General features: G+C 46.4%; 1 protein-coding gene across 5 annotated transcripts in view; it reads right to left on the reverse strand.

Moving 5' to 3' along the window:
• ZC3HAV1 (zinc finger CCCH-type containing, antiviral 1) overlaps window positions 1-20519 on the reverse strand; it is a 71268-nt gene that overhangs the window by 17339 nt on the left and 33410 nt on the right. For all 5 annotated transcript variants that reach the window (XM_006145031.3, XM_006145030.3, XM_027770502.1 and 2 more), the window contains exons 2-6: window positions 17004-17139; window positions 14717-14969; window positions 7208-8371; window positions 6671-6772; window positions 3710-3833 (exon numbers count right to left, since the gene is read on the reverse strand). In XM_006145031.3, coding sequence (XP_006145093.1) covers window positions 3710-3833; window positions 6671-6772; window positions 7208-8371; window positions 14717-14969; window positions 17004-17139 — 1779 coding nt within the window. The remainder of the gene's footprint in view (window positions 1-3709; window positions 3834-6670; window positions 6773-7207; window positions 8372-14716; window positions 14970-17003; window positions 17140-20519) is intronic.

Here is a 20519-nt window from a genome sequence, read left to right on the forward strand (position 1 = left end):
TAAATGTGACCACGGGGGCACCGGCCATTTCAGCTCTGACAGAAGCACACACAAACGTCTCCTCCGAGGTGTCTCCAGCCAGGATTGAGAAATGGCAAAGGTAAGACAGAAAACGCTAACATAGCCAACAGAACTCCACACTAGAACTACATGAAACTACTCGAGTCATGTTTTAAAGTTATGAAATCTGGCCAAAGGCTCTTTTGTCCTACATCATATGAATACTTTCAGTTCTGTCACAAGCTGATAAGAATACTGACCTCTGCGTTGATTTTCTGCAGGGCGTGCAGACAGATAATCAACTGAACAAATAACCATGTCACTGTTTGTTTCACTTGGGTTGGCAAATACTTGCAGAATCCTAAAAAGCTCAGTGCAATTTCTTTTTTTCTTTTCTTTCTTTTTTTTTAGAGAGTGATTTTTGCTGTAGGGTGCATTTGCTCACCAGAGAGACAGAGAGACAGAAAGTGAGAAAGCTCCCCCCAGGGACAATGGCCAGCCTGTAATGCCTTTCCTCCATTCTCCTTTTGGGATCTTGGGCGCGCGCGCGCGCACACACACACGCCCACCAGGTCCCAGACTCAATCAGCTACATAGGAGTCTAGCAAGGTAACCATCATGCCATCTGCTGGTCCCTCTCAGTGCAATTTCAAGTCTACCCAACTTGAGGTTTTGCTTCACTAACTCATGAGGCATTTGCCATTTTGATCTTGAGTCTTATGGAACTTGGGCTAGCCGCAGAGCTCAGTGGTTAAGGGAGCCAGATCGCACACGGCCACCCATTGTTTGAATCTCAGTCCTAGATGGCTTGAAAATCATGCCAGGTGTGTGTATGTGCATGCCAAAAATACGGATGGGAAAGAGGAAAGGAGGAAAAAGGACTGCAGCAAACCAAGCTGACGCCACAATCCCTTCTCCTCCATTCTCCTCTCGGGATCTTGGGCACGCACGCACGCACATGCGCCCGGCATGAGTTTTAAGCCACCAGGTCCAGGACGCGAACCGCGGTTGACTATGTGGGAGTCCAGCGACATAGCCATTACGCTAACTGCTGGTTCCCACATAATGTAATATTCTTTACTGAAGATGATAAATATGGTAATTTCTTTTGATTATCACACACTGCATGCATGGTTTGAAAAATCCCACAAAGATGTGCGATCAAATGTAAAGAAGAAAGTATAATATACTTAAAAATGAGTTTATTTTGGTGCAAAAAAAATTCATGTCTGGTTTTTTGTTTTTAAATTTTTTTCTTCCTTCATGATAGAGCATGTGTACATGCATATGTGAGAGAGAGAGGTGAGCACTCATCACAGGGTCTGGTCACACCACAGTTCCCTCCTCTAGTCTTCTAGCCCATTGGATCTTGGGCACCTGTGCCCATGCCCAGCATGTTTCAGATGGACTGAACCAGGGATTCCAGCTGCACTTGCCCTGCGGCATCCGGCTTCTCTTGAGGAGCTGGCCCCATAGTGTTTTCATTATGTGCATTTTCCATGAACTTTCTGAGGAATCTTCATACATATTAACTATATAATTATGTAATTATAGTTACAAAAAGACATTTATTTTAACCTGTAATGAATTTATTATTCTAATTTTTAAATAAATCAGTAAGCATATTATTTTTCAGTTTTGATTTTTTAATATGATAAATATTCATAGTTATAATCATAGAAATGGAATAAAATATACTGGGGATTCTCAGTACATTTTAAGAGCATTCAGTGGTCATGAGACCAAAAACCGTGAGAACCACTGCTCTAAGAAAGACTCTTAGATCAATGATTCTTAATCAGGAACACTTCTGTCCCCAGGGGACATATGACAATACCTGAAGATATTTTTGGTTATTACAACTGGAGATGGTTAAGGGGCGTGCTCACTGGCATTTAAGTAGTTATCTGCCAGGAATACTGCTAACCTGCCCCTTAGCCCTACCTAAAAATAATTATCTGGTCAAAAATGACAATAGTGGAGAAATTTTTAAAAAGCCCTGCTCTGGGGCCAGCCGGTAACATGGTGGTTAAGGCAGCTGGATTCCACAGGGCTGACTGCACAGTTCAAGTCCCTGGACCCAGTCCAGTGGTTTGAGAAACATGCTGAGGGGAGTAACCTTGCTCCAGATCTATAGTAAGAAAGCAAATCGACACCTAGAAATAACAAAATAGCGGATGCTGCCCTCTACTGGCAAAACACAGCAGCACAGAATCTCCACCAAAAATCCCCTTAATTCACAATGCTGAAAAAATATGTAAACTTCCCCAGCAAGGAATTTCCTTATATAACTAGGATGCACCTTATATCCCTGCACATCTTAGATAAATGTGACCACGGGGGCACCGGCCATTTCAGCTCTGACAGAAGCACACACAAACGTCTCCTCCGAGGTGTCTCCAGCCAGGATTGAGAAATGGCAAAGGTAAGACAGAAAACGCTAACATAGCCAACAGAACTCCACACTAGAACTACATGAAACTACTCGAGTCATGTTTTAAAGTTATGAAATCTGGCCAAAGGCTCTTTTGTCCTACATCATATGAATACTTTCAGTTCTGTCACAAGCTGATAAGAATACTGACCTCTGCGTTGATTTTCTGCAGGGCGTGCAGACAGATAATCAACTGAACAAATAACCATGTCACTGTTTGTTTCACTTGGGTTGGCAAATACTTGCAGAATCCTAAAAAGCTCAGTGCAATTTCTTTTTTTCTTTTCTTTCTTTTTTTTTAGAGAGTGATTTTTGCTGTAGGGTGCATTTGCTCACCAGAGAGACAGAGAGACAGAAAGTGAGAAAGCTCCCCCCAGGGACAATGGCCACACTGTAATGCCTTTCCTCCATTCTCCTTTTGGGATCTTGGGCGCGCGCGCGCGCACACACACACGCCCACCAGGTCCCAGACTCAATCAGCTACATAGGAGTCTAGCAAGGTAACCATCATGCCATCTGCTGGTCCCTCTCAGTGCAATTTCAAGTCTACCCAACTTGAGGTTTTGCTTCACTAACTCATGAGGCATTTGCCATTTTGATCTTGAGTCTTATGGAACTTGGGCTAGCCGCAGAGCTCAGTGGTTAAGGGAGCCAGATCGCACACGGCCACCCATTGTTTGAATCTCAGTCCTAGATGGCTTGAAAATCATGCCAGGTGTGTGTATGTGCATGCCAAAAATACGGATGGGAAAGAGGAAAGGAGGAAAAAGGACTGCAGCAAACCAAGCTGTACTGAGGCACAGGGGGTGGTTTGTTTTGTTTTGTTTTGTTTTTTTCTCTCACACTCTCTCTCTGGTGAGTACATGTAACCTCTGGCAATTAAAAAAATAATAAAAGTTAAAAAAAAAGTTATCTCAAACTGGAATGGGATTCAGTGGGGGGCAGTTTGTGTTCGTTTTTGCCATAGGGATTGTACTCTCCAGAGAGGAAGGGAGGGAAAGTGAGAAGTAACCACCCGGTGCGAGAGAGTGTGTGTGTGTGTGTGTGTGTGTGTGTGTGTGTGTGTGTGTGTGCCCGCCCAGCACGACTCCCAAGCTGTCAGGTCCCAGACTCAAACAGCAGGCGGCCATGTGGGATTCCAGGGCCTCCACCACCATGCCACCTGCTGGCCCCTGGGACTGAAGGAAGTGTTTTCTTTCTCCCATAAGCCCAGCATGATGCTTTCCCTTAATAATGTTATGGATTTTGCAAGCCAGAGCACTCTCATCTACTTACTCATGGGTGTTGGGGTCACAGTAGGCTCTCTCAATGTTCTCCATGGACGGGATGTCCGTCCAGGTGTTTGCAATTAGTATCTGCCACCGGTAGGGCAAGTGGAAGTGGATTTTGCTGCAACCACCTGCAAAGACAGAGAAGAGGTCTCAGGGCCCATTGAGCCAATGGTTCTAAGCAATTCAACCACGTTCGCTGTTGACTCTTCCCATCTGGGTCTGCCTTTCCTGGCTCGCCAGACACTTCTGCCCACACATTTGCTCATGCCGGCCCCTGCTTGTGAGACTCGAGATCTGTTATCTGGGTTGCTTTATTACCTTAGGAGACTCATCACAAAATGAAAATTCCTCACTTCCCAGAAAATTACTTAACCCAAAGGGAAATTAGTAACCCTTTCTGCACCCCATAGTGTATATATTAAGACAAAATGTTCTCCAGAGTGAGCGACTGCTTTTATTTCCTTGACACCCTGGCTCACAGTTCATCCTTTCCAGAAAGATTCCCCCAGCTGATCTCCCTCCATTGTCATCTGACTTGTATTCAGTATTCCTTTTGTCTCTCCCTTAATGTCCAGTTATTGAGGACCTTACTACTTTGGGGGTTTATCATTTATGGGATGACTGATTTTATAGAGTTTTCTCATGTGTGGACGTTCCAATGCCCCATCTTAACTACAAACTCACCAAAGCCAAGACTGCATCATTACTTATGTCCCCCTGCTCAACTAGCACAGGGTGGGCCTGAGAAAGGTGGCTGATAAAGGAACTCTGTCAGAATCATGAATTAAGGCTAAAAGCCCTTCATGCGGGAATCCAGAAAGTAGTTCTTTTCTCAAAATTTGCATTATGCGATATTTACATCATTTTGAAATGTTCAAAAGGATGTGTGATTATTTTTTTTTAGAGAGAGATTTTTTGCTATAGGGTATGTGCACTTGCCCAAGAGACAGAGAGACAGAAAGTGAGAAATCACCCCCTATGGGGGATGACCATGCCACAATCCCTTCTCCATTCTCCTCTCAGGATTTTGGGCATGCACGCACACACGCCCAGTGTGAGTTTCAAGTCTCCTGGTCTAGGACCCAAAGGTCAGCCATGTGAGAGTCCAACGATGTAACCACTATGCCACCTGCTGGTCCAAGACGTGTGACTACTTTCAAAGAAAAAGGGGCAAGTGTAGACACCACAGGGAAACCCACAGAGTGTCGCTGCTCAAGACATGGCTGATCCAAGAGTACTGGGTCATTGGAAAAGTCATGACGTATTTCTCCATGTTTTTCTATGCAAAAATGTATCGTGACTATGCCAACAACTCATTACATAACCACTCATTATAGTCCAGATTTCAAAAAAGAAACAAAACACAGCAAATGACCAGTGTTGGAATGGGGGCCAGCAGGTGGCATGGTGGTTACATTGCTGGGCTCCCACATGGCCAACAGCGGTTCAAGTCCTGGACCTGGCAGCTTGAAACTAACACAGGGCATATGTATGTGCATGCCCAAAATCGTAAGAGGAGTTGGAGAAGACGGGATTGTGGCATGGCCATTCCCCTTGGAAGATAATTCTCACTTTCTGTCTCGGTCTCTCTGTTTCTTCAGCAAGTGCACAAATCCTATAAGAAAAATATCTCAAAGAAAAAAATTTAAATAACAACTGTTGGGGGACCATCAGTAGGCATAATGACTATGTTGCTGGACTCCCATGTAGTCGACTGTGGTTTGAGTCCCAAACCCGGTGGCTTAAACTCACGCCAGGTGCGTGCCCAGGATGCCGAGAGGAGAATGCAGTGTGGCCATTCCCACCCTGCCCCGGGGGGTGATTTCTCACTTTCTGTCTCTCTGTCTTTCTGGCAAGCGCACGCACCCTATAGCAAAAATCTCTCCAAAAAAAAAAAAGAATACACTTTACAAAGATAGGGACCAGCAGATGGAGTAATGGCTATGTCACTGAACTCTCATGTAGTTGACTGCAGTTCGAAGCCCAGACTGGTGACTTAAACTCACACTGGGCACGCGTGCGTGAGTGCCCAAGATCCTGAGAGGAGAATGGAGGAGAAGAGATTGTGGTGTGGCCATCCCCCCAGGGGGTGATTTCTCCCTCTCTCTCTGTCTTTCTGGAGAGTGCACACGCCCTACAGCAAATACCTCTCCAAAATAAAAAAATAAATAAATAAATCACAACCGTTGGCTAGGATATGGAGAAATTTGGACACTTACGTGCTGCTGGTGGGAGTGAAAAATAGTACAGGCACTACGGAAAAGGGTTCCTTGAAAAATAAGTGGGGCCAGCTCCCTTGCCCACCAGTTAAGGGAACCAGATCACATATGGCTGACTGGCCTTTAAATCAGCCCCAGTGGCTTGAAAAACACTCCAGGCACGGGGCCAGCTGGTGGCATGGAGGTTAAGGGGTCTGGATCCCACATGGCTGGCTGCACAGTTTGAGTCCTGGTCTCACAGGCTTGAAAATCACACAGGAACATGTGTGTGCCCAAAATCCCGAGAGAAGACTGGCCAAGAAGGAACTGTGGTACGACCGTCCTCTCTGGAGAAGGATTTCTCACGTTCCCTCTTTCTTTCTGCCTCTCTCTGGTGAGCACATGAGCCATGGCACACACACACACACACACACACATACAGACACACTCCAAACATATGTGTCCATCTGCAAAACCCCAGCAGAATGGAGAAGTAGAGGAGGACTGTGGGGCGACCACACCCTACTGAGGGGTGCTTTCTCCCTCTTCTCTGTCTGGGGAGCCCATGTGCCCTCTGGCAATTACAAAAAAATAAATAAATAAAATAAATACAAGTACTATAAGACACCAGCCATCCCCAATCAAGGCAGAACAGCCACAAGAAGTGAAAGCAGAGTTGAGCAGCTACTAGCCCAGCCATGTTCACAGCATCACCAGTCATGGTGCCCAGAAGGCGGCGGCTCAGAGAAGAGCCCGGTGTTACTCACCGCTAGGCTCACAACCCTTCTGCAGATAGTCGAGACAAATTTCCTTGGAGTCGTCCTCACCCCTCCTAGAAGGCGTGGATCTTGTGACATCAGATACGGAATCTACAAAACAAAGGACGATGCATGTTTGCTGATCTTAACGTTACAACAGAAAGTCCAGACGCTTGGTCTCTCGGTGGGAAAGAAAATCAGAAACTAGGGCCGTGTTCAAAGAGTTCCTGGGATTCGTGGATTGCTTGTGAATCTGGGTAACCCCTGCCCACCCCGCACTAAAGGACATGTCAACAAGAGTTGCGTGAGCGTTCTGCTTGTTTCTGAAATCGCAGTGAGCTAGTCTCAATAAACGCAGCGTTTAGTCCACGTGGTTCTACTGATTGGGCCTCCCCTGTCTTCCTGTGTCAGAACCACCCCTTAACCAAACCCCTGAGCTCCAGGCCCTCTAACAACCTAGGGAAACATCCGAGGAGAAACTACCAGCTCCAGCCGCAAAGCTGCAGACATGAGACACAGGGACCCCTTCACCCTTCGGTGACTTACGCTGTGTGGAGCCCGGGGTCCTCCTTGTAAGCTCCCTGATGGGGTCAACAGAGACGTGGACGGAGTTCTTGGCAGGGGCCCCCCACGCTGTTGTGCTGACTCTCGAGGACGGTGGAGAAAATGACTGTGGCAGGGGACTGACTCGTGCTGGGGCTGTGCTTTCCCCAGGCGTGGCCAGGACCGGGCTTTTCAGACCTTGACTTCCAGAATGTGACACATCTGTTTCCCCAAAGATGGCCGTTTTTAAGCTGAAACCGACGGCATCCGTTTTTTCCATGGTAGTAATGTCCTTCATAACTTGCGTAGAGACGTTTGGTGCATCCGGGACAGACGTGCTAGCCCCGATCCATCTTGGCTCTGCATTGATCAATGAAGACCTCTCCGTCTTGGCTCCGTATCGATCATTAACGCAGGCTCCTCCCGGGCGACTGTCGTCGGTCATCTTGTCAGGGCTCTGCAGATCCTGGGGAACAGTCTTTCCAGCATCCTGTCTCCTCGAGGATGGAATTTCTCTCCCAGTGCCAGTTGTGGCCTGGTATTCAGAAGATCTTGGGGCAGTTCTATCTGTGGTCACTGCAATGGCATTCTTGCTGGAAAGAGGGACAGGCTGGGTGTCTTCAGACCCACTTTTGCCCCCGGTATTTGCACGGTCTGAAAACGTGCCCGTGCTCTTTCTGGCTTCAGGTGTCTGTACAGAGCCAGGAGGGAAGCGGGCGGCAGCTTCATCCAGAGAAAACTCCCTATCTCTCCTGGTGTCTGGCTCACGTGGCCAGGACGTGGGCCCCTTCCAGGTGGAGACTTGCGGTGGGTCAGAAGCAAGGAGATCCTTGCCCTGCTTCCCGCAGAAGGAGCCCTCTGTGCTGTCATTCTTCAGGAGCTTCTGGCTCGCTCCCACCTCCCCTGTTCCTCCAGGAATCGTCGCCTTGGCCGAGGCAGAAGGCTGAGAGCTCTCCTGGCTCCCTAGACGGGTGAACTTGTGGGTGAGGTCATCCACGGACCCGTTATCCAGGGAAGCCCTGTGGCCCACTGGGTCTGGACTGCGTGTGCAGGTCCTCTCAGCATGAACGAACCCAGTTGCAAAAAATTCTCGGCTGTCCTGAAAGAATCGGTCTCTGCTCTTACTTCTCCCTCTATATGGCATGGCTCTGTGATGTGGCGGGGGAGCTAGGAAACACCAAACCAAGCCGATGATGAACATGCCGTGAACGGGACGGAAGTGCTACCATGACTCTGCCTCTCAGGCTCTCCAGCCTCACTACCCAAGTTCCATCAAGTTACCCTCCTAATCAGTGGACCCCCACCTTAAAGACGGGTGGATTTTCTGTAACAGAATCGTGACCTTCTGTTGGCTCTGCAGAGAACACCATCCATGGCCTAGAATAAGACTCGGACCCTGGTTCTCTTCTGGCTTCTCCTGTGGGACTCAGACGTAGCCCCACCCCTACCCCTATACCTCTTGGGGTGGGGGTGGGGGTCATCCACTATTCCCTAGCTCTGAGTCAACCTTCACTGCTATGGTGAGTGGGAACACAAACTAGGATAAATTAGGATGGGTTTTCTTTTCTTTTCTTTTTTAATGATTTATTTGATTTTAAATTTTTTAAGTAATTACTCATTCAATTTTATTTATTAATTTTTTTAGAGAGATTTTTGTTATAGGGCATATGTGCTCACTGGAAAGACAGAGAGAGACAGAGACAGGAAGCAAGAAATAACCTCCCCCTCTCGGGGAGATGGCCAAGCCACAAGCCCTTCTCCTCCATTCTCCTCTTGGGATTCTAGGCACACAGGCACACACACTCAGTGTGAATTTCAAGCTGCCAAGTCCAGGACTCAAACCATAGTCAGCCATGTGGGAATCCAGTAACATAATCCTTATGCCACCTGCTGGTCCCTATTATTATTTTTTAAATTGCTATTATGTCATGTACACTCACCAGAGAGACAGGAAGAGAAAGAGAGAAAGAGAGAGAGAGAGAGAAAGCAAATTGCCAGGTCCAGGACTTGAATCACAATCAGCCACGCGAGATTCCAACCTGCTGGCCCCCAGGGTGGGCTTTGTAAATGTCATTTCGGGTGTTCCCATATCGTGATATGGGTGTGCATCACAGTGTAGGGAGTCACAGGAGTGTGCAGCCCAGGTGGCACAGTCCCTAGCACACTACACTGCGGTGTTGGAAGCCACAGGCGGATGCAGGTTCAGACCCTGGGATCAGTCTAAAAGCGCTCCAGGTGCACACATGGGCGCCCGAGATTCTGAGGAGCTGGAGGCTGGGAAAAGGATCTTGGCATAGTGAGATCTCATCAGAGAGTTTCCCTATCTCTCTCTCTCGCTCATGCATGTGCGTGCACGCTATCATGAAAGAAAAAGAAAGAGAGGGAGGCAGGCAGGAGGAAAGAAAAAAAATTCACAATGCTTACACAGAAAGTGAAACTACATTCTAAAGGTTTGGTTTTAAGCCCGAAATCTTTCCAGATTTCTTCAGCTTGCTCCCCCGTGCCCAAGCTTCCTATCAAAAGTCAAACTCAGCAAGGCAGTGGCCTAGTGGGACTTGGCCTCTCTCTAGAAACCTAATGACTCACACTCCCCGGGAAGCACGGAGGAAGGGAGAGAGCCAGGAGGAAGAGGGAGTGCCTGTGTTTGCATGGCGAGCGTGTGTGTGAGGTTTACAGAGTGGGTGGGGTATGCTGGGGTGTGTGCGGAAGATGTGCGTGTCTATGTGTGAGGCACACATGCACGTGAGGTGTGCCTGTGTGTGTGTGTGTGTGTGTGTGTGTGTGTGGACTGTGCTCTCGTGTGTGGGGAAAGGGAAGAACAGAAATCCTTTTTCTTCCCAACTCAGGAGGGGGCAGCAGTAACACAGCAAAAGCAACCATGCCCTCCCTGCCAGCAAAATGGTTAACTCAGTAGATTAACTGGAAGTGACGACAAACACAGACCTCTCTCGTACGGACAGCTCCATTGCGAAACTGCAGTAGCAACCACCCTCCAGACCGCCCCTGCTCAGAAAGCACTGAGATGTGGGAGAAAGCCCTCGCTCGGAAACCAGGACACGTGAGCTCTGCTGTCTTCTAGCGGTGCAGGACCTTGGGGTGTGACTTTGTATTTACTCATCACATTATCGTTCTTCCTCCGAAAAATGATTTAAGGCTGCTTGCTACAAGTCGCTTAACATTTCTGAGCTTCAGTTTCCGTAACCCTTGAGAGAGACCCATAAACACCATACCTGCCTTTCTTCATGGTCACGCTTTGAGGAATAATAAAGAGAAACTCTGGGGTGAAAGTCCCTCGAAAATTACGAACCACTTCTCAAATACAAGGAGGTGTAACTGTTCATTACTTTATCCGGAATCTTACACTCATGTATCCTACCCGATTCGTCAAATCCACCTCTTCTACATTCACTTCAGAAAACCATGAAAAACTGAGTATTAGGAGCTGTATGTGCAGTAGTGAAATGGGAGGCTCCGAGAGGCTGGCCCACGCAGGGGGGCTGGGCTGACACACGGTCACCTTCCCGAGCGTGTGGGGCCCTCGTGTGCCGGTGACCCGGGACTGGCTGGGGCGGGGTGGGTCACAGCAACAGGACCCTGTCGGAGGTGCTGCCTCTCTGTCTCTCTCACGCATGAAACCAATCAATACACCTTTTAAAAATCATGAGTATGCGCCAGCGGGAGGCGCGGTGGTTAAGGTGGCTGGATCCCACGTGGCTGACTATGCAACTCAAGGCCCTCACCTGGTGGCTTGAAACACACACCAGGCACATGTGCATGTGTGCCCCAAATCCCAAGAGGGCAGTGAAAGAGAAGGGATAGAGAGCGGAGTGGCCACCCTCCCTCGGGCGTAATTTCTCACTGTCTCTTTCTCATTTATTCTCTCTCTCTTTCTCTCTCTGGAGAGCATGCATGCCCTATAGGAAAAACAAAAAGGAAAGAAGGAAGGAAGGAAAGAGCGAGCGTCACTTCAAACCCAGCAGCTTGAAACTCACGCCTGGTGCAAGTGCGTGCGTATCCAAAATCCTGAGAGGAGAATGAAGGGAAAGGAATTGCAGCATGGTCATACCAACCCTGCCCACACCCTAGAAGAAAAAGTGAGAACATAACAGGTGATGAAGAAGAGGTGGAGAAGCTCGAACACTGCTGGCAGAAATGAGTAACGGTCCAGCTGCTATGGAAAATGGTATGGCAGTTCCTCCAAAGATGAACACAGAATGACCATCCGAGCCAGCAATTCCACTTCTGGGTGCGAGGGACCCAGAGTTGTCAGGTTTATAGAGATAGAAAGGAGAAGGGTAACTGCAGGGGCTGGGGAGGAGTGAGAGGGAACTAGTGTGTCGTGGGCGCTGCCCGGTCTCAGCGAGGCGAGGGGAGAAGGTCCTGGCGGGGATGGCTGCATTCCAGTGTGGCTGTACTGAATGCTGCTGAGCTGGACACGCACACTGGTGAACGGCAAACTTCGTGCTGTGTATCCTTATCACGATTTAAAATATAAAAATAAAAGCTTCCTTTAAAAGAAATAGCATTGAGGACTATAAATGAAATCGTGTACAGTTTTGCATTCAGGCTGAATTTTCTGGATTTGTTGTATTGTCATAATGCAAGAGAACAGCCTGGCTTACGGAGATACATGCTGATATTCGAGCGTGCAGCGGTACAGTATCTGCACACGTCGAATGCTTTAACCACAAATGTGTTATTAGTGTGCGTGAAGATCTGTATCTACATATATGAAGAGATGAATGTCAATAACTGGTGAGGTTGATACACTTTGGCTTAAATAAACACGAGGACATACTTTGGAAGAGAAGTGTGTAGGAGAATTTATGGAGCTAGTTAGAGCCAGGCACCGGTGTGCACCTGCAGTCCCAGCTGAGAGACTGAGGCAAGAGGAGTACATGGCCGAGTCGCACCTTTAACAAAAAGAAGGCCATGTATTCAAGGGGGTCAACTTTTCTTTTTTTGCTATAGGGTGCACGTGTTAGCTGGAGACAGAGACAGTGAGAAAGGACCCTCATGGGGGATGGCCACACCACAATCCCATCTCCATTCTCCTCCTGGGATTTTGGACATGCATGTACTCACGCCCAGCATGTTTTTCAAGCTACTGGGTCTGGGACATGACCCACACAGTTGGCCATGTGGGACCCAGCTGCCTTAACTGTCATGTCATCTGCTGGCCCTGTGAATGAATCATTTTTTACATGGGATTTTTATTTACGACGTTGAGATTTCAATTTTTTTAAAGAATTATTTTACTGAACTTTAATTATTTATTTGTTTATTTATTTTAATTTGATCAGAGAGGGACAGAGAGAGAGAAGGTAAGCCACCAGGTCCAGGACTTGAACCATGGTCAGCCATGTGGGAGTCCAATGCCCTTAACCATCATGCTACCTGCCAGCCCCCAGATTTCAATTTTAATTCATGTAATATTTGTAACATATTTTTGAGGGTATAGAGTGGTTTATCAATACATGAATATAACATGTAGTGATTAATTCAGTACAATTAGTATTCTCATGAGTTTTTTAAATGAATATTATTGGAGCTTATCTAATTAATATATGCAAATAGTAGCCCTATCATATACACATTTATCTTTTTTAAATAAAATAACTACTCTGTCATTAGATTTTGATGAATTCATGTGTCAAAAAAAGGGGAGGGGTGCCTGCAGGTAGTGTGGTGGTTAAAGCACTCGACTATCACACGGCCAACCGCAGTTCAAGTCCCAGACCTAGAGGCTCGTTTTTCTCACTTTCTCTCTCTCTCTGTCTCGCTCTGGTCAAATTTTAAAAATTGGGGCCAGCAGGTGGCATGGTGGTTGAGGGCTCTGGACTCCCACATGGCTGACTGTGGTCCAAGTCCTGGACCTGGAGGCTTCTTTTCTCTTTCTGGAAATACTAAAAAATAATAATGAATAAAGTTAAATAATTTTTTTTTAAATTTTAAATGATAATATTGGGAGATGGTGTAATAGTTACATGGCTGGACTCCCATGTAGTCAACGACAGTTTGAGTCCCAGACCCAGCGGCTTAAAACTCACGCCAGGCCTGTGTACGTGTGTGCTCAAGATCCTGAGCGGAGAATGGAAGAGAAGGGACTGAGGTGTGGCCATGCCCCCTGAGGGGGGTGATGTCTCGCTTTCTGTCTCTCTGTCTGTCTCCGTCTTTCCAGCAAGTGCATGCAAAAACTATAGTAAAAGCTTCTCTTAAAAAAAAAAAAAAGAGATAATGCTAAGTAAAATAAAATAATTCTTTATCAAAAACCTGGTGAATCTAAAAGCCACTTTAATTTTTTTTTGTCTCTTGTTTTTGTGGGGCCAGGCAGTGGCGCAGCAGTAGAATGTGATGCTCTGCAAGGCAATTCCACATGCAAGGATTTCTGATTCAGACCCAGAGACCTCCCTGAGTATACCAGGCCAGCACATGCCATGTAGGGCTGGCTGAGGCTGGGGGGGGACCTGTTAGGGGCTATGAAAGAAAGATATTGTATGTATCCACTTAATATACACCGACTCTCCGCACTCTATGGTAGAGAGCGAAATTCTGAAGGACATAAAAGCAGTGAAAATAGTTAACGAGGATAAGAGAGTGTGGAATGGGGTGGGAGAAGAGAAGAGTATAGAGAAGATAGCAAGAGAACAAATGGAGAGGCAGGACGCTAGTGGGACACAGATATGGCTTATTACCTGTTGATGCTGACATGTATAATATTCTCAACTGGACAGGTCTGAGAAGTATTTCATGATGGGTAAAGTCTTTTTACAAGCAAAATGAGAAATAGTGATTGTTTAAAAAATAATTGGAATAATAATAATAATGATCGGGAAAAACAACGAAAAGATATTGGATGATGAAACGGGGATTTTAATGTCTCTGTATTGACTGACATGCATGGTATTCCTTCTGGAAAAAGAAATGTAATACAGTGTAAAGTTATATGTGATTCAATGTAATATAAACAAGATTATGATGATAATAAATAAATTTAACTCTCTGTCTGCCTTCCTCACAGGAGAAATAAGTTTTTAAAATTTTTGCCTAATAGTTAAAGAAGCTAGATCCCACGTGGCTGATTGAGATTCAAATCTCAGCCCTGGCAGCTCGAAAAACATGCCAAGCACATGTGTGCGAATGTCCAAAATCCCAACAGGATGAAGAAATGGAGGAGAAAGGATTGCAGTATACTCATGCCTCTCACTCTGTCCCTCTGTCCCTCTGTCCCTCCCGGGGCGAGCGCGTGTGCCCTCTCTGGTTAACAAAATAAAGCTTTATCAGCCAGCTTTTAAGAAAACAATGTAACCTTTGTTTCGAATCTAGGAAGAAACAGTGCTAAGTGTGAAAATCTAATTACAAAATGCATTCATACTATGCTAAATTATGTAACAAGGGCCTATGGAAATGGGCAAGTTCTGCAAGGGGAAATGAAGACAAGGGAAAGTTTTCCTTCCCTCCCATTTCTGTGTACCCGAAAGCTCTTACAACCGAGACGAGAAAACCACGTACCTCTGAACCCGGGGGGGTTCCTCCGGGAGTGCTTGCTGTTGCAGATGTCCTGGATGTTCTGGACGATGTCCGGGCTCAGTCCGTGTTCCCTCATGATGGCCAGCACCTTCCTGTCCATCAGGTTATGGGACCGGAGGCAGTTGGGGTAACCACAATTCCCTCGGGTGAAGTGTTCACAGATGTGCAGCCTTTCGCATGGTGGCGGCTGGTTACAGATCTGCTTCCGACCTTCTCCCTTGTAAGTTTTGCATATCTATAGAGGGAGAAAAAAAGAGACAAATACCTTCCCGTGTCTCCTAAACATTCATTAAGGAAAGCTCAAACACATACACATTTCTGAAGCAAGCAGAGATGACCAAAGGGAAAAAATGACACACACATTGATGGTTTTAGTGACTGGTGTTCCATTCATGACTGATTTGGGGCAGAAGAGGCCTGCAGACTAACTAAAAGATATTTATGAATTTGATAAACTATGGAAGAATCAAAATAAGATGGCTACTACAAACAGGACCCAAAGTGAGCCTTACATTTCAAAAGAATCCGAAAGAGGAAGGCTCAGGGCCTGCAGGTGGCACAGTGGTTAAGGCTGGACTCCCACAAGGTCAACCACGGTTCAGACCCAGACCCAGAAGCTTGAAACTCACGCTAGGCGCATGTGCCCAAAAATCCTGAGAGGAAAATGGAGAAGGGATTGCAGCATGGTCATACCAACCTTGCTCCCCACTCCCAGAAAAAAAAGTGAGAACATCACAGGTGATGAAGAGGATGTGGAGAAGCTTGAGCCCCCGTGGGGTGATTTCTCACTTTCAGTCTTTCTGTCTCTCTGGAGAGCACACGCACCCTACAGCAAAAAATCTCTCAAAAACAAAACAAAACAAAAGAGGAAGGCTCATCTTGAGATGTCAACTCTCTTTGCAATTTAAAAGGACATGTGGGGAACCAGCAGTTAGTGTAATGGCTATGTCACTGGACTCCCACGTAGTCGACCGCGGTTCGTGTCCCAGACCCGGTGGCTTAAAACTCACGCCGGGCGCGTGTGCGTGCGTGCCCAAGATCCCGAGAGGAGAATGGAGGAGAAGGGATTGCGGCGTGACCATCCCCCCTGGGGGGTGATTTCTCGCTTTCTGTCTCTATGTCTCTCTCTGTCTGTCTGGCGAGCGCACGCGCCCTACAGTGAAAATCTCTCCAAAAAAAAAAAGACATGTGGATCTAACCTCCAGAATTTAATCTCTGCTGGGTAGAAGTTCTAAGCAAAAATATAATTTTCATGTTTCTACCTAAATAGCTATAGTGCCATATCTAGCTCTACGGAGATGTATTTTCTTTTTTTAAAAAAATTACTTATTTTACCTCATTCATTCATTTTAATTTGATCAGAGAGAGAGAAAGAGAGAGAGAGGAAGTGAGAAAGCAAGCCACCAGTTCTGGGACTCCAACTATGGTCGCCCATGTGGGTATGTCCAGCACCTTAACCACCACGCCACCTGCCGGCCCCAGAGATGTATTTTCTACTGAAAGAAGGCAGGAGGAATATCGTCACTAAATAGACCATCTGTGTGATTTCGAGGGACCCACTTACCTATTCCCAGCCTCTGTCCCTTCTGTAACAGGAGGGAAATATTTGCTCTAAACTGGGTTGTCTGGCAGACTAAGTCACAAAATATGTGAATGTGGGGTCAGTCGGGGACATGGCGGTTAAGGCGCTGCACTCCCACATGGCCAACCAATGCAGGGAGTCCCGGCCCTGGCAGCTTGCTTTCTCACTACCCCCCACACCACCAGCCCTCATCTCTCTAGTGAGCACACATGTCCTGTAGCAAATTTCAAATAATGATAATAAATAGAATTAAATCATTATTTTGTATAAAAATACATGGAAGTGTTGTATAAAACACAGAGTAATGCAAATGTTTGGACTATTAAATGAGGAAACTAATATAGAGTAAGAAACCTGAATTTCTGATATTTCGGAGATAAAAACATTTGTACTTGTCTCAACAGACCAGATCATGGGCATGTGTACCTGGCATGTACTAGGAGGTACCAGGATGTGAACCCAGGACCTTCCCCAATTAGTCCAGGTGCATCCTCACTGCATCACCACCTGGCAAATTCCAATAAAACTCCCCACAGAAAGGAAAGCGCTGGAACCTCTGAGGTCACTAGAAACAGCCCTGAAACCAGCCGCAGAGCCTGGTGCCAACTGTGAGCTCGTTCCACTCCTGCCCCGACAGAGCCGTAACAACCCGGCCAGTCATGTTCTCCCGGCTTTCTGACACCTTACCTCGGGCAGGAAAAAAGGGTCACTTTGGACAAGCAGCACTGCTAACTCTTCCTGGTTGAGTCCAGACAGCTCATGATTTTTCAGGATTCTGAAGTTGTGTTCTGAGAGAATATCATGACTGTATTTGCATGTATTCCTAGAAGAAAACGCAGCAGGTGTCAGCGTTTCCATTTCACAGAAACAAAGAAAAGCAAATCATCCATTAAGCCTTGAGTCAGGATCAGCGCCCATATCCTTTGCTATCTAACACAAACTGGCCCTGCCTAAAGAATACACTTTACAGGGACCAGCAGTTGGCATAATGGCTATGTCACTGGACTCCCATGTAGCCAACCACAGTTCGAGTCCCAGACCTGGTGGCTTAAACTCACTCCAGGCGTGTGTGCGTGCATGCCCAAAATCCAGAGAGGAGAATGGAGGAGAAGGGACTGAGGTGTGGCCATCCCTCCTGGGGGGGTGATTTCTGTCTGTCTCTGTCTTTCTGGTGAGCACACACGCCCTACTACAAAAAAACTAAAAAAATACACACACCCTATAGCAAAACTAAAAAAAATAATAACAATAATAAGAATACACTTTACAGAGATAAATTTATGGGGGCCAGCAGGTGGCATGGTGGTTAAGGTGCTGGACATGCACAAGCTGACTGCGGTTCAAGTCTCGGACCCCGCAGCTTGAAAATTACACCAGGAATGTGTGTGTGGGTGCCTCAAATCCTGAAAGGACAATGGAGGAGAAGGGATTGCGGCATGGCCATCCCCCCACAGGGGGTTATTTCTCGCTTTCTATCTCTCTGTCTCTCTGGTGAGTGCACGTACCCTAGAGCAAAAACAAACAAACAAACAAACAAACAACAACAAAAAAAACCCAACAACTCTCCAACCAAAAAAAGAAAAAAAAAAACCCTAATAGCACCAATACTCTCATTAGACAAACACAACTTGACAGAGTTGCTCATGTCCACGTAGCAAACTCATTCCACTTTTTTATTTTTTATTTTAATGTGAGAGTGAGCAGGAGAGGGAGAGAGATAGGTAATTTTTTTCCCTAATCAACTGAATTTTATTTGTTACAAAATAAGCCATTTAACATCTTTCAGGTAAAAAAATACTAATTTGAATAAAGATCTCACAAAATGAATTAGAGTCCAATTAAAATTAGTTTGGGGGAGGGAACATAACTCCACTCAATTAAGAAAAGTGTTTGTATAGACCACAGATTAGTTTATTTTTAACACCCATCATGCCATGAATTCATAGGGAATAGGTTCCAGTAGCTCAGGCTCCTTTCCATTGGTTCTCACAAAGTGTGCTTCTCTAGGTGGAGCAGGCTGGCACTTAAGTTGAACCCAGGTACCTTTCTCTTTGGCTTCCTTCTTTTTCTGGTCATTTTCCTTCACACGTTTTAGGAAGCTATCTCTGCTCTTAGGATGCTTACTATGCTCAATACAAACATTGATTATCTTGACAAGAATCTTGCCCTTAACCTGTTTGTTCACAACAGTGCCAACAGCATGCTGGGTAACTTTGTAGACTCTCCCAGTTTTGCCATGGTGACATCTGTGGGGCATTCCTTTTTGAACAGTACCCCTTCCCTTAATGTCTACACTATCACCTTTCTTGTAGATTCGCATGTATGTTGCCAAAGGAACCACTCCATGTTTTCTAAAAGGCCTAGAGAACATATATCGGGTGCCTCCCCTCGTTCCCTTTGTGTTTATCATTTTGGTGAATTACTGGAAGATGGCAGTTTCAGTCAAAAGGAAGGACAAGATAGGTATTTTTGACAGGGTTTCATGACACTCCAATGTTCCTGCCCCAGCCTCCCAGTTAGCTTGGATTACAGACCAGCAACCAGCCTGTTTGGTTTGGCATCCCAACTCAGACCTCCCATGTGGCCCCAACCTCTCACAGAAACACCATTCCTCGTGCACCAAAGCTCCTGGGCCTCATTTCGCTTTTTCTTTTTCTTTTTTTAGTTTTTGCTTTGGAGTGCATATGCTCACAAGAGGTGGTGGGGGGAGACAGAGAGAGGAAGGGAAAGTGAGAAATCACCCCCCAGGGGAGATAGCCACCCCACAATCCCATCTGCTCCAGCCTCCTTGGCATCGCGGGCACACATACACACAGGCCTGGCATGATTTTCAAGCTGCGGGGTCCGGGACTCAAACTGCTCAGTTGGCCAGGTGGGGTTCAGGACTTTAATCTCCACACCACCTGCTGGCCCCTCACGACACTTTTTAACTTACAAATGCTACATGTGATGTCATCAAAGCCTTCAGATTCGTGGATCTAATAGTTAATAATATGATGGTGTACTAATATTTCCTGATTAGCAAAGCCATTATCAAGTCGTTGGGTAGTTCAGTAATGGCCAGATTTTTACTACATAAATATTGGGTCATCGGAAAATTTATGGCGATTTTTCTATGTGAAAACGTGTCATGACTTTTCCAACAATCTCTTAATATGACTACAATTACCTTTCTACATATAACCTTCCTTCCCTTCTATTATTTCCCCGAGTTATTCCTTTGAGAGTATTGCGTCAAATAACACAGTAATTATCTTGGCATTGTGTTTCATTTTGATCCAGTTCCCAGAGAACACACCAGCATCTGGGAACATGGCTATTTCCCGCAAAACACGTTGAGTTTTGTCACCTTTGCGGCTTCGATAGGCATGCAGTAAACTTACACTTTTATTAGATCCTGTTTTCACTGTCAGTAAGACTGAAATATTCCCAAGTGTTGGCTTGAAGCTTGTACTTCATCTTTCTTTTCTGTTTTGCTGGAGGGCATGTGGCCTTGCCGGAGAGAGGGTGGAGGTACTGAGAAAACACTCCCTATGGGGAATCGTTATAGTGCAACCCCTTCTTCGCCATCTCTTCCCTCCTTCTGAGATTTTTGACGCAAAAACATGTACACATGCACGCTTTGTGTTTCTCAAGCCCCAAGTCTGGGATCCAAACTGCAGTCCCGGGAGAGCTAGCCACCGTAACCACCCTGCCCCGGGCTGGCCCTTATTCCTTTTATCTACCATTTGCTCCTACCCTTCCATTGTTTATCTAGTGGACAGTGGATACTGACCGACAGGTTTGTCATTTTTTTTTAAGAGCTATTTAATTTTGGGGACCAGCAGATGGCGTAATGGCTATGTCGCTGGACTCCCATGTAGTAGACAGCAGTTCAAGTCCTGGACCTGATGGCTTAAACTCACACCTAAACTCACACCAGGCGTGTGTGTGCGTGCCCAAGATCTCGAGAGGAGAATGGAGGAGAAGAGACTGTGGCGTGGCCAACCCCCCGGGGGGCGTGATTTCTCACTTTCTGTGTCTCTGTCCTTCTGGTGAGAGTACGTGCCCTACAGCAAAAACCTCTCAAAAAAACAAAAAAAAAAGATTTGGGAACCAGCAGTTAGCGTAATGGCTATGTTGCTGGACTCCCACGTAGTCGACCGTGGTTCGTGTCCTGGACCCGGTGGCTTAAAACTCACACTGGGCGCGTGTGCGTGCATG

Source organism: Tupaia chinensis, unplaced genomic scaffold, assembly GCF_000334495.1.
Source record: "Tupaia chinensis unplaced genomic scaffold, TupChi_1.0 Scaffold000140_1, whole genome shotgun sequence".
Classification (NCBI taxonomy): domain Eukaryota; kingdom Metazoa; phylum Chordata; class Mammalia; order Scandentia; family Tupaiidae; genus Tupaia; species Tupaia belangeri.